At 40.8% G+C, this 15094-nt stretch overlaps 1 protein-coding gene across 11 annotated transcripts in view; it reads left to right on the top strand.

Moving 5' to 3' along the window:
• Positions 1 to 5089: 5089 nt before the first annotated feature.
• Positions 5090 to 15094, top strand: part of UBTF (upstream binding transcription factor) — a 37955-nt gene continuing 27950 nt past the window's right edge. For 4 of the 11 annotated variants that reach the window (XM_034415921.3, XM_034415925.3, XM_034415924.3 and 1 more), the window contains exons 1-4: positions 7158 to 7729; positions 9650 to 9802; positions 10789 to 10964; positions 12390 to 12473. In XM_034415921.3, coding sequence (XP_034271812.1) covers positions 9745 to 9802; positions 10789 to 10964; positions 12390 to 12473 — 318 coding nt within the window. In that variant the 5' untranslated portion in view covers positions 7158 to 7729; positions 9650 to 9744. Of the gene's footprint in view, positions 6392 to 7157; positions 7730 to 9649; positions 9803 to 10788; positions 10965 to 12389; positions 12474 to 15094 lie in introns of those variants that run through there. The other 7 variants (XM_034415923.3, XM_087893994.1, XM_087893991.1 and 4 more) reach the window with 4 other exon arrangements.

Raw genomic sequence — 15094 nt, forward strand, 5'->3', positions numbered from 1 at the left:
TGGTTTCCGACGTCCCGATGTAGTCAGTTGGTGCCATCACTGACTATTGGGGGTGAATCATTGGCCCCTACGGAGAGGGCGCGCAACTTGGGTGTCCTCCTGGATTCACGGCTGTCTTTAGAAGAGCACTTGACGGCCGTGACCGGGAGGATTTTTCATCAGGTTCGCCTGATCCGCCAGTTGCGTACCTTTCTGGATCGGGACTCCTTACGCACGGTCACTCATGCCCTCGTCACCTCCCGCCTGGACTATTGTAACGCTCTCTACATGGGGCTCCGATTGAGGAGCGCCCGGAGGCTCCAACTGGCACAGAGTGCGGCTGCGCGGGTGGTAATGGGAGCGACATGGCGTTCCCATGTAACACCCCTCCTGCGCGAGCTGCACTGGCTCCTGGTGGTCTTCCGGGTGCGCTTCAAGGTTTTGGTTACCACCTTTAAAACGCTCCATGGCTCAGGACCTGGGTACTTGTGGGACCGCCTACTACCACCAATAGCCTCCCACCGGCCAGTACGCTCCCATAGAGAGGGGCTCCTCCGGGTGCCATCGGCCAAACAATGCCGACTGGCGGCCCCCAGGGGGAGAGCCTTCTCTGTGGGGGCACCTACTATCTGGAACGAGCTCCCCCTGGAGATACGGAGGATCCCGGATCTGCGCACCTTCCGCCACACTCTAAAGACCTTATTATTTCACCAGGCGGGCCTGGCCTAATTTTCTCCCTCTTTTATAAAAGATTTTTAATTTTTTAATATCTTTTAGTATTTTATATATTCAAATTTTAAAATTGGTTTTAAATTGTTTGGGGTTTTAATTTGTCTGGGCCAAAACTATTTAATTTGATTTTAATTCTACTTTTAAATTTTGTATGTATGTATTTTATTGTTTGGCTGTGCACCGCCCTGAGTCCTTCGGGAGTAGGGCGGTATAGAAATCAAATAAAATAAATAAATAAATAAAAATAAATAAATAAATAAATAAGAAATACTAATGATCTGATGGTCATTTCAAAAATGCTTTCTTAGCGAGCACCTAGAAGCCAAGAGGAACATATGTGCCAAATTTCAAGCTTGTAAGCTTTACAGTTCTGGAGATTTCGTGATTCTGGCTGCGTGTTTTTTGCATGTATATATATAGATAAGTTTCAGAAAATTTCCTGTGGAAAAAGGAATCAGTCCTTTCACTCTGGGGATATTGAATCATTGGCCTATAAGTTGCTCTCCTATAACTTCTACAGACACACATATGGAACTTTTAATATATTTCACTAGACCATTCTCTGGACACCCCAGATGACCTTTATGTAAAAAAAAAATAAAATCTGGCAGATAAAGAGCCTAAAATAACACACAAGCTGTTACAAAATTTACATTTGCAGCCTGTAGAATTTATGTGTTATTAATGGCCAATTAATTTTAGGCTGATTTTGGGGGGGAGGGCAGCTGTAGTTTGTAGGATATTGCATAAAGCACTAGAGTGTTATAGCATTTTCATGCCCTTTTATTATATAGTCTTTTCCCCTCTCTTTTCTTTTCTTTCCTTTTCATTTTATTCTATTATATTTAAACTACTTGTCTAAATATTTATGTTGGGTTTGTGATCTATAATAAAGTAATTATATTGAACTTTCCTTTTCTTTCCCCAAGCTGCCTTGTTTAGTTTTTTATATCATGCTCCCTTGATATTGCTAAAAAATAAAAATATGCCCTCTAGATTGCAAATTTTTCACAAGATTCTGTTTTGCCCGCATGTTATTCAATAGCTATGTTTATGCACTATAATAACCTACCATTCTCCAATCCCACAGCATCCACGTATAGTGTTTAATTCCCAATAATCTCACCAAAGGCCACAGTACCTGGGGAACATTGGGAGGTGAAATCCACACATCTAAAAGAGATTCAGACTGAAGAAAAAAGAACCATCTTTGTTGAATGTATCCATAATAATGAATTAATCCAATTAACCACATTTTAACTTTGCATGTTGTACAAATACATTTTAAATATTTAAATATTAACTTAAATATAGAATCTATATTTAATCATTGAAGAGGCCCATTAGGTTTTAGGAATTTGATATCACCAATATATAAATCATACAAAATTTGGTTTCTACTTATTCTAAGCAAGCTATCAGGAGTTTCAGGGCCACTTTATGAAAAGCTGGTTGGGTGACTTTGACCCAGTCACTTTCTCTCAGCTCAACTCACCTCATAGGGTTGTTGTGAGGAAAACAGGAGGAGAAATGAGTATTAGGTATGTTCTCTGTCAGAGTTATTTGTAAAAATAACAAAGGCAGGATAAAATAAATAAGAATGTTCTGAGAATTGCCTGGAAATGATAGGATGGATACTACTAATTTTTGGTTCAATGGAATTAATCTGAGAATCGAGACTCAACATCCATTGTCTATACTTCCCCTTGAAAACATCATTTCGGTACATTTCTAGACCAGACCTTAAACATGGATGCTCAATCTTGATAAAGACAAGTGTTTTAATTCAATTGCCTCCAAAAACATTAGTTGCCACTAGAGTGCCTCAGACTTTAGCTTGATTGCATATGAATTCTTAGAAGGTACTGCTCACAAAGGATATAATTTTTGTGATGCATCTACTAATTCAGCCTTCCGTCACCCCTATGTATGGCTTCGATTTATGTAGAACTATAATTCCTAATATCCCAATACTAAGAATGAACAAATGTATCATACTATTAAAGTAATAGATACTATTAAAATGTGAAAACATTGACTATGAAATGTAATTCATTGTTCCATCAGATCCAAGTGAAGCTTCTGTCAAATATTCTCCATGCATAAAAGAAACTACTCACAATATATTGTTACAATGTAATTCAACAGATGTAATAAAATTCAGGATATTAACTTTTTACAGTAGACCTACAAAATAATTTTAGGTCATCAGTATGTTCTCATATATGAACCAGAAAAACCATGCTCTAGTTATTTTTATACTATAGAAAAATAGACCACTCAAATCTTCATTATTCCTATTCATGAACAATCTAAAATTGCACATCATCACACAAAGAGTAGATTATGTATCTTGCATTTCAGTGTCCCCATAGTGGAAAAATGTCATAAAGACATAGAGTGGATTACTGCAAATGAAGACTCAAAATGATGATCAAATAACAAATTGCAATCATATCCATATGTTGTGCTAGGACAATCAAGGGAATATTTTTTTTTCTGCTGCTGAGGCTCAAATACCTGAATATTAGGAAGAATTAGGAGTTATGCTTATGGCAACAGTGGTTCAAAAAGGAAGCATAAAGATACGATTTATCACCATAAACAAAAAAAAATCCTTTTGTAAATACCCATGCTTAAATCTATGGGTTTTTTTCCTGCTAGAGATCACCCTAAATAACCAAACCATAATTGTTTTGATTCTTCTTGTAACCTTACATAGCTTTAAGTGAATACAAATTGCTAATTTCTACATTATGTTCTGCATCATAGCATTGTCAAAAATAAAGATATTTCTGTTGTCCAGATGCGATCTGTGGTTTTTCTGAATTTTAATTAGAGCAGTATAATTATGTTGAGAGTTAACAAGGATTTGTTCTTTGGATAGGTATTTTGGTATTGTGACAGCTTCAAAAATTGCTGTCATCTATCGATATGGACAGTGGTTTCAGACAAGTGTCATATAGAATTGTGAAGATCTATGTGTATCTGTATTTGGACACAATTTTCCAGCATAGGAATACAAAATATGTTATTAATGAAAACAGAAGCAACCAGAGTTATTTTGCTGACTTTTGGACTGTTTAAAAACCATGAAATCCATGCGGATTCATATTTTACATCTTTATTTGTGACCCAGGTTTGCAAAACAACACTAGATCTAGAATTGTGTTCTTTGTCCATGGTATCACAGATGACCTGTAATTTGTTGGTAATATTAGGTACCGTATTATTACCCTTTCTTTTGCAACAGGTATCTGCCTCCCCTGAAAATATCAGAAGACAAAATATAATCTGTTACTGGTATGATTATTTTCCTATTGCTTCTTCTACTTTATAATGGATTAAATGCTATTTAATTTATTTTATTCTACAAATTTTATGAAATGGTTTAATATATGTTTTAATTGTTTTAAATATTTTAATTTTTATTGTAAGCTACTTTTTTTAAAAAAATTAGGATATACACACATTCACACACATGCACACATAGATATCCAGTCCGAAACTGCTATAGTACTATTTTGGAGACATGTGTGAACTGTGGTTTGACATCACTAGCAAATGTCCTCTGGTGTATCAATGTAAACATCATGTAAAACTAAGAAAATCCATTTATAATTTCATGGATGTAATTCTTATTTTTATTGTTCTTTTTTCTTCTTCATATATGGAATAAATAAACATTTTATATCATGTATTTCTACAAAATAGTGATATTTAGTTCTTGCAAGTAAATGTCCACATAATAACTAGAAAACCAAGATATAAAGATGTTTAAAATTTCTCAAATTTCAGTTCCAACAATTGTAGAAAGCCAAAAAAGCAAATATACAATCCTCACTACAGAGGAAGAAATTCACCCCACAAAATATTAAAATGTTTGAAACCTAAAACTGGAGTTCTTCCAAATGCATGTAAGATCTATAATGTGGATGATAGCTCTACTTCATTAGTTATTTCATTTCACTCATAAACATGATTCATATATTTTGGTGCTGTAGGATTCCCTTCCCCCTCCGCACATATCCCCACATACATATTCAAATGTCCTCTATATGGTGGACAGGAAGGAGGGCAAGGCCTGGAGAATTATTTTCCATTTCTTTCAACTGGCAAAGCACAAATAGAAAATAAGCCAACATACGCTCGTTCATCTTTGCTTGTTTGTATGTACAGGCAACGTATTCACTATTTTTAGCTTATCTTCCAATCCTCGGTCACTTCCCCCTCCCATCGCTCATAATTTCTAATTGCGTTTTGGCAGGTCTATAAAAGTCGCGTTTGCGTATTAGAATCGGCTTTAATTTGACAGGCAACCCCAGTAGAAGGTGATTGGCTCTATAGGAGATGACGCCCTTAACAACAAGGTGGAGCTGGAAAAAAATGGATTTAAAAAAAGAAAGAGAGAGCGAAAAGGGAGTGGGGGAGGAGAACCTCGGCTTTTGACTAAAATCTACACGAATGTCATTTTCATGATTTAGAATCCAATCCCAAACCAATTGTCAATAAAATCCGACGGGACACAAAGAGTTACAGCCTTCCTTTCCCGCCCCCGTTGTTTATAAGGCAAAGTGGGATCTTTAAAAAAAAAAAAACCTCGCTTGTTGCCAAAAAAATGTCTGCCCTCAGAAATAATCTGATGGCGTTGCAGCAGCTAGCGCTCTCCGGGTTGTAATTTTGAAATTCTCCCCACCCTGGTTCTTTCGATACGATCGTTTGAAAGGGAGATGAGGAAAGGGGAGGTCGCAGGAGGAATTAAAATCGAGTGCGTGTGATTTGTGCTCGTTTTACAAACGCCAAACGAAGAGGATTTGTGGCAAATGTAAGCGTTTTCTCTCCTCCTCTCTCTCTTTTCCTTTCCCCTCCTCCCTCTCGTCGTTTGACTACAGTGTTGCAAAAGCAAAGAGCAATAAAAACATACACACATACACACTCCAGAATCGCGAAAGATAGACCCACAACCTGGTGAGATCAAACAGAGAAAGCGAGAACGAAGCCCTGGAAACATGTTTCCTTTTTACCAATCCCATCTAGGGAGCAGATGGGAAAAATGGGGACTTGTGAAGAAGGGCTGTGAGGTTGCCTAAGGATCCGGGAGCCGAAGAGACCGGCTGATTGGAAGAAAAAAGCAGAGAGATGGAGGCGGGGGAAGTGCGAGCTCTCTGCGGGGACTGGAGCGAGTCCACGCCCGGGGCCAGCGCTGCAGAGCTGGCGTGCATTCAACCAACGCTTCCCAGCTAAAGCAAGCCCAAGAAAGAAGAGGGGGGAAAAGGGGGAGCTTTTCTCCAAAGTCCTTCCGATCTGCAGGTAGGTTGCAGACGTAGAAGGGGCTAAAAATCTCCCCTCAGATCGACTCCAGGATGGAGCCCCCGTTGCAAAGAAGGGCGGGTGGGCAAGGACGGATCAGGGGGAGGGGGGGAAGGCACGATCCGAGGTGCCGCTGCCTACAGCCGGGGCTGGCTTTGCGGCAGTACGAGCGCATGTGGAGCTCGCCATTAGCCCGACGTTGTGCTCCACCATCTGGGGCTGGAGGGAGGCGCTTTTGTTACCTCCTCGGCTCCGGCGGTGAAGCAGCAAAGCCAGGCTGGGAAGCAGGCGGCGGAGGCGACGGCACCACTACCACCACCACAACCAACACCCGTTGCTGCTTTTTCCGCCCAGCATCTCAATTACCTCGGTAAGGTTAAAAAAACAGGGGTTCAATCGAATTTTTCGGGACGCATATATTAAAAGAACGAAATAACATTTTTAATTTTAATATTCCCTTTTTTCAAGCACATTTTAGAGAATTCGGGTATATTAATGCCACCGTATCTATCGACTGATGCTTTAAAATAGCATGTATATATTTTTTGCAAACGCATTTGAGGTTGCATTTTCTCCAAGGAATCCGATCGGAGCCTTGGCAGAGGCAATCGAATCGGGGCCCCTTCCCTGCCTTCCGGGCGCCTTCTAGATAGGCCGCGCCGCGGCATTCTACCATAGAAGGGCGAGATCGGAAGGCGGTGGCTGCCCCAGTCGCCGTTGAGTCGCGGCGGAGGTAGATGGAAAAAACTAGGCGGTGCAGACTGTGGCGCAGAGATCCGATCTCTTTCCTGCTCCCGCCTGACCTGCTTTTAGAACCAAAAGGGCGCTGCCAGACGTGAAGGGAAAGAAGCGGTGGAAACAAGCCGTCGTCTTGTAAGCTTTTCCCCCGTCGCCTGCACCAAGAAAGAAACCAAATGCGGCGGAGGAAGAGTCTTGGTTTTTTCCCGCCTTCCCACAATTGGTGCAAAATGGCTTTATAAATTACGTGTAAAACATTTCGCCTCAGTTTTACGGAATCTACCGCGGTGGATTCCTATTACTTTCCCTCGTTTCTACCGCGTTGAACGGTCTTAGCGAGTTCGGGCACCAGAATGGCCCTTTCGACCGTCGACCGGTTGGAGCCAGCGCGTTCCGCCATCCGAAAGGGTGGTTCCATGCAGGCGAACAGCTCGGCGTCCCTCCCCTGCTCTCGACGAGCAGCTTTTTCGGGGGGCCCCCTTTGCGGTTGGGTGTGGAGAATCGGGTTAACGGGGTTTGACTCGCCGACTTCCCCTGCGCCCTAGGCGCACAGGGGGAGGCGCTCCCCGGGGGTCTGGGCGCTGGTAGAGGGAAAGGAGGAGGCGGCGGCGGCAGTAGCTGCCGCAGCCAGGACGTGCTGCCCTCCCTCGGCTCTGCCTGGACGCCCCCAGCCGGGCATTCATTTCTCCCTCCCGCCAGCCAACCATCCCCGCCCCCCTTCCACCAGCGGCTCCGATGGGGCTGCTGCTGCAGCGGCTCTCCGGCTCCTGCTCCTCCCCACTCGCGACTGCCGCCGCCACAACGAGGCGGGCTTGTCTCATCCTTATTAACCGCCTCGGCGAGGTTACACCGACGGAGAGAAGAGAGACACGGAACTCGCTTGCTGCTCCCCTTTCTTCTGCAACACGCTGGGCACTGTTCGGCGCCTGGCTCCCGGCCGACGAAGCGGGATCCGCTGCTTCGCGCTCTGGTACAGGGGTTTGGGGGGAACCGAAGTTCTTTCTTTAGTGGCCAGGGAAAGCTTTCACCGTCCGCCCGCCTGATCGACGGAGAACAAAGCGGGAGCTCGCCTTCCCCGCTAGATTGTCCGGAGGGGGATAAACGATTTACTGTATCGAAGGCTGCCTTCTTTAGGGATCGTGGCTTGGGCTGGGATGCGAGTCTTATTTATTGAGATAAAGGAAGGGATCTTCTAATGAAGGGAAATTCTGGACTTGGGAAACAAGCTGGTTTCCTTAGGATTGTTTTCGTAGGGAGGATTCCGCGGGGAACGGAGGGTGATCTCTGTTAACGCAGTTGTGTGTATGTGTAGATCTTGAATAAATCCCGTAGAAATCCAGTAGAACGAATCAGAAAGGAGCGAAATCCTGCGGAAGGAGGGAAAAGATCCTGGAATCCGTCGATCTCAATGCTTCCCCTCCCTGGAAGGACGACTGAAGTTGGTTGGCGAGGAACGCTGGCAATGTCGAGAGCCGACGGGGGCGAGATCGTAGCGAAACACTGACTTTCTCGTCTTCGAGAGTCAAGGCGGGGAGGAACGAAGGAACGGGGCCAGGAGGCTGGAGCCCGAGCTGGGGTTGAAAAAAAAAAACTGGGGTGGGAGCGAAATCAGGCAAGCGAGGTGGCGGCGGCGGCTAGATTTCCCCTTCGGTGGCGCCCGCAGGGCGTGCGGAGAGGAAGGAGGCGGGGGGAAGGAGGCGAAGCAGAAGCAGCTGCACCACCAGCTCCGTCGGCTCGGCTCGGCTCGGCTCTCCCGCCTGCCTGGAGACAGGCGAAGAGGGGGAGGGTGGTAAGCAGCAGCTGCGCTTCTGCTGCTGCAGGAAGGCGGCGACGGAGATTGGCTGGCGATGGTGCGGCCTCTGAAGAGCTGGTGGAAGGGGAGGGAGAGAAGAGAGGTCCGCAGATCCCTCCCCTTTGCCTGGCCTGCCTCCTCTCCACCCCTCCCGCCCGATTCGCCTTTACTCCGCCCACCCTGTGGTTGGGTGCTGCATTCTCTTAAAGAATATCCGCTCAGTGGTCCAAGAAAATATGCTTTCTCATTTCTTTCGCCCAGAGATCCGGTCCGGTCCCTAACTACTTCTTCCTTCTTGTATTAATGGTGGTTGACATCTCAACTCGTAATAATCCTGCTTTGATACCAAGGCTCTCAGTGTCTTTTTTTTCTTTTCAGTTGTGATTTTCATTGTTACTTACATGAAATTATTTTATTAATTTTATTATTGGTTCTACACCTATGGATGGAATCTGTATTTTAGTCTTTCTCCAGAGGTCTTTCTGTTCTTCCCTGATTTTAACTCTGAGGCAGATTTAGCTTAACTGTTCCAGTGATCTCTGTGGCTGCAAGATCATGGCTAAGTTAGCTGGCCAGTTCACTTGAGTTCCGTTCCCCCCTCCCTTCCTTTTACTGTAATCTGTCTACTGTTCTCCACTTCTGTTTTAGTTTTCTTCCTCACCTGAAAAATGGATTATGCTTGAAGTAGCTTTCCTCACCTGCATCATTGGAAAGTTTCCCAAACTCCATTTCTCTTGCTCCTTAGAATTTATTTATTTATTTATTGAATTTGAATTCTCCTTTATGGCTAAGTACAGTCCCATATTCTATCACAGTATACTTAAGAGAGAATTCTAGGCTGTTCATGTCATGATCTTAGGCCATTAGTAACTTCTTCAACTTTATAGAAAACTTTTCAATCCTACATTGTGGGTACCTTGTCTTCTCTTTCAGCTCCCATTTGCTCTTGAACGTATGAATAGGTTCCAGGTTCAAGAATTGTTTAATTCTTGTATTAATTTCCAGGAGTTACTAACCCAAACTCCATGTTTGTGATGTCAACTCTTTGTGAAGGTAGCCTGGTAAGCAGAAATCCTTATTCCAGTTTGTCTTTTTCAGGGTGAAAATTGATTGACGCCACCGTGAAGGGGGAAGACAGGGAGCTGGAAGGGGGAGACCCAGGAGGTGTCACCCTTGGGTCTGAGAGGTGGAGGATGAACGGAGAAGCAGATAGTCCAACCAATTTAGAAATGACGGCCCCAAAAAACCAAGGTGAGAAGGAATGCTCTTGGAAAAGCTGTAGAAAATTATGCAGAATTATGTTCCCAGCTGCCACTTCTTGAATATTCAACTTACTTTATTGATTTTTAAATAAATATTACTTACTGATATTTAAATAAATATTACTGATATTTAAAGATGTTTAGCTACATTAAAAATAATCTCAAGTAGAGCTGAATACTGTTGCTAATAGATAACACCTGTGGAAGAAAAACTTTTTAAATGTATGATGCTTTCGCGGATACTTGCTATGATCACACAAACAAGCTGTAACACTATTCTGCTGGCTTTAACAGCAACTTCATCTCATTGGCCATTCTATTCTTGTCTGCATTTAGAAACATAGTGACATGGTTAACCATGAATACATCTCAAGGTTGCCCACCAACAAATTGTGCAGCTGGAACTACCTATTTGGTTATTCTAAAGTTCCTCATCTTGATGTGGTATGATGAAAATATAAAACATAGTGTAATTTTTTTTTAAAAAAATGGTTCCCCCTCCCCCCCCTTTTTACAAAACTGCATTTTGAACACTCAACAGCCAGTCCACATTTATAGCCATTTGTTGTATCCCACAGTCCTGTGACCATAAATTACATTTTTGCTAGAAACTGGTGTTTACTTTGATTTTGAGCAAAAAAAAATCCCTAGTAAACAATGGATTCACTTAACAACCTTAATGGCCTTCACTTAACAACTGCCCCCCCCCCCAAAAAAACATGGTAAAAATAAGTCCTGGTCATGATCATCACAATTTTAACAGCCATAATTGCCAGCTCTATGTTTCTCTGCTGCCTGTAATATAAAAAAGAACTAGTAGCAGCTGCTCTGCTAGCTGTTTCTTTTAAAACTTTTTAAATATGAAGGGTACTAGGTTGCTATGCTGCATTTGAAGAGCACTAATTTGGGAATAGCTCCTCAGAAACAAATATGACATGCATAATATGTTTTTTTCCCTTTTTGCTTTTCCTCCAGACCGTTGGACCCAGGAAGACATGTTGACCCTCTTGGAGTGCATGAAAAATAACCTGCCCACCAATGATGGCAGCAAGTTCAAAACCACAGAATCCCATTTGGATTGGGATAAAGTGGCTTTCAAAGACTTCTCTGGTGATATGTGCAAGATGAAATGGATTGAGATCTCCAATGAGGTAATCAATTGCTTTCTGAGCCCAAAGAGGACTGACCTGAAAAAATGCTTTATATATCATGATTTGCCTTACAAATATGCGGTATTGGTTAATTTAATTTGAGTATTTGATTCAGTAACAATTTCAGTGTGAAGGCAAGAATTATCTTGTGGTAAGACAAGCAGCCAATACATTTTATAAATAGCAAAGTTTTTGTGCTGTTTGCCTATAGAGGTTTCCCCATTTATGTCTCAGGAGCTCTTTCAATAACTTTTATGTTCTCAAACCGTTAAAACAGTGTTTCTCTTTATTCTCTCCTCCAATCAAGGCACCCCTATTCTTCTGTCTTTATTTGGCCCGGGTGAGCCCTCTTACTGCTCTTGACTGCTTTACTGTATTCATGCTACAATTCAGTACTGAATTGCCTGGGGATAAGGCTGAGGCTTTCTGTTTGAATAGATAGGCAGAGGATTGGCTTGTTAAATTTCAAACTGTACGAAAGTACATTGCTATTACTATAGAGATGGTGGCTGACCAGATTTGACTGCATATTGAACCATGATGTAGAGCAGGGCTCAGTAAGCAATGGAAAATGCGGAGGAATTACAACTCCTGTGGCTATCTTATTGTTAGCAGGAGTGCTAGATGGGATTGTAGAAGTTCCTCAAAACCTGAAAGACCCAGTCCCCCCATTATATTCTGTGTGGATTAGCTTCAGCAAAAATTAACCTTACATCAAGTTTGCATCCCCTCCCTCTCCTCATTTTCTCTTGAATAGTTAGGGCAACTGCTAAGCTTAGTTTCACTGTTAAAAATGTGAATTTACTGATGGTTTGAATGAGGAATTTTGGTTTAAAACAAATTTTAGTTCTTGTTTTCCCAGTTAACAGTACTGAATTTTCTAGATGCATTGCAAGCTGTCATTCTTAGCATTTGCAATCAGCTTTATGGTTGTGAATATATATTGAGGACATCACTTTGGGAAAGTTTGCATTGGTTTAATTAATATATGTTATAAGCAGCTGCATGTTAGTTGCAGCACAGAACATTGATTATTAGTCTCTCCAAATTCCCAGTATAATTATTAGGGCTATCTATTGTTCAATTGCCTGCATGACAAATATTCATGGTAAATGTTAGTATTCTGATAATCTCAGCGCAGATGTACTTTTTTGGAAATGAAAGGCAGGAATACATTTCAGTTCAGTAAAATAAAGAAAAGAAAAACAATTCTCCCATTGGCAAGACAATAATCTTTCTACTATTACTAGCTTCTGCTTAAACCTGCACAAACAGATTGACAAAAGACTCTACTTGTTAATTGAATCATACAACAAATAATTTATGTTGATATATCAGTTTAAACCAGCAGCGTTCAAAATAATCACACTGTTCTCTTGTCTCTCTTCCTACTTCACTACAACGATTTACTATTTATTCCTGCAGGTGAGAAAGTTCCGGACCTTGACAGAATTGATAATGGATGCTGAAGAACATGTGAAAAACCCATACAAAGGCAAAAAACTGAAGGTAGGTGTTGGCTTCAAGGAGGACATAATAAACAAAAGAACTTCCTTTTTAATCAAGTTGGCTGGTTGATTATTGCCTTTTCCCAAATGGCACAAAATTGTTATCTACAACTCCAATATTAAGACTCAATTCTCTTTTTTTCTGGTTATCCCTTAGTTTAATAATGGGTTATAGGAAGTCATAATTGGTAATGTATCCTACTCTGTGGATTTATCCATAATTTTCTCAGCAGAGTTTATTTACTTGTTAGATTTCTACCTTCCCTTCCCTCCAGAGACTCAAGGTGGGTCATGTGACACTCTTTTTTCCACCACAGTTCTGTCTGGCAGTTTGGGCTGACGGATAGTAACTGACCTAGAGTTACCTGTTCAGCTTTCCAGGCCTCCTGGGTCTTCATCAAACACCTTAACAACTGCATTGGATGTTCCCCAACTTTGCATGTGCAGATGGATATACCTAATTGTATATTTGTATTTCAAGTGAAAGCTTTGCTAATAGTTATTGATCATTTCAATTCAATTCAATTCGGAAGAATGGGAGAAAATTTAGAAAAGTCCTAAATGTGTGCATAATTCTAAATATCATTTATCAACATTTTGCATTGATTAAGGCATATTAAATAATAAATTATTCATTGTACAGTATTGGTAAAAATGGATGATCTGAACATTGAGAGTTACACATTCATCAGGTGGGTCACATTGTGATTCCAGATCACACCACTATCATGTACAATTTTTGAATATAGTTTGTTAACTATTACGGGGCAGGGAAACGGTTCCATTTATTTCTGAATTAAAGATAGAAACAAATATACCCTTAATAGACTTTACTCTTCGAATGTGAAACATTGAAAATGACTCATTCCGAAATGTGTGCCAAGAAAGAAGTATTACAGTTATGATAACAAGCATCTTACACTAATTATTAAAATTGACTGAGAATCAGAATGGCCGTTCTCAGAGTGGCCATTCTCGAAATTATAGAGAAAAAAAATAATTACAAGGACCTGGTATTTTCTCCACAATCACACGCTGTTAGTCTTGCTCCATTATGCACATTAAAACCAGTGAGATCTCTCCTCTTCCTTGTAACGATTTGCATGGTGAGTTATGTCTCTGCACAATCCATTCTTCTAACCAGTGGACGATGAAGAGAAGGTGTTTCTACCACCTCTATTTGGAATATAGCTAAATTGTTCAACATTCTGCTGAAGACATGCTTTCATTCCTTGTTCAAAATCCAGAGTATTGATTTGTGCAGAATTAATAAACATGATGATTGGTCTCTCTGAGGACAAGATAAACTTGATTTGAGTAATCTCGCTACCCTAGCTTGCTCATACTGTTTCTTATGTGGGTCTTTGCAGACATTATTACATTATCTAACTGAAGAGTCTACAAATAATCGTCAGATGAAATCTGGATAGGGGAACCTGCCTTCATTCTATGTTATATTACAGAAAAGCAAAGCAAAAAAAAAAAAAAAAGAAAGAAAGAAATTCTCTGATTTGTGCAGTGGAAGGTTGGAATTAATTGTCTGGACCAGGAAAAAAAATTGAATCTGAACAAGAAATTCTTGATTTATGAACACAACTTGGTTAAGAATTTCTATTGCTAAGCAAGGCGGTTGTTAAATAAACTGCACCTAGTTTTACAAACTTTTTAACCATATTTTTAAGCAAATCACTCCCAATTGTTAAATAAATCACAGAGTCATTAAGCAAAGCGGGCTTTTGCCTTTCGCTTTGCTGTTGAAAGATAACTGGAAAGATTGAGAATGATGATCACATGTCCCAGGGACACTGCATCCATCATAAATACATGATAATCGCCAAGCACATGGAATTATGATTATGTGGCCTTGGAGATACTGCAATGGTCATAAGGGCAAGGGATGGTGGTTTTAGAAGAGTAATTGTGTTTTCAGTTGATTTCCTGATGCAGCATTTGAAAGACGACCTAATCCTCACACATGCACATTTCTTTTCTATATGTTCTCTTTCTAAATCATTCTTACATATAGCAAACCATGTTGTGGTTGAAACTTTTTGATAATTTCTAAAAATAAATTCTGGAAAGAAGCTAATACCCAGACAGCTGCACCTCTAGTGTTTTGCATATATGGCTCTGCTGCTTTGCAGCTTGATTTATACAGTACTGTGTACCAAACAATCCTGTATAGCCTTGTATATCAAACATTTTAAAAACTGCAATGTTTAATTACACTGTTCAGAAGAAAATATGTATTTGCTGTTCAGCTGAGGGCTGTTCTTTTTCCAGGTTACAAAGCTAAAGCCCAAAATAAGTGCAGTGATTTTTTTCTTTGTGATGCTATTTCCTTTTTCTGGCCATATAGGTGGGACATACTGCCTTGAAGGTCTGAACTTAACAAAATAATTTATCTTGTATACTTGGATTATTTAATACATCTCTTATATTGTCCTACATTGTTTTAATAGTGGAGTGGGTGGCAAGTAAAACACAGTATCGTGGCTCCTGATAACTACAGAAAGAAAGCAAAGAGATTCTTTAAAAAACAAAACAAAACTTAATAACACAGCCATAAAAAAGGAAGGGTAGAAAAAAGTACTTTAAAAAGATTTGCATATGTGTGATTTT

The sequence above is a fragment of the Pantherophis guttatus genome, chromosome 4 (assembly GCF_059756535.1).
Source record: "Pantherophis guttatus breed Tessera chromosome 4, ASM5975653v1, whole genome shotgun sequence".
Classification (NCBI taxonomy): Eukaryota; Metazoa; Chordata; class Lepidosauria; order Squamata; family Colubridae; genus Pantherophis; species Pantherophis guttatus.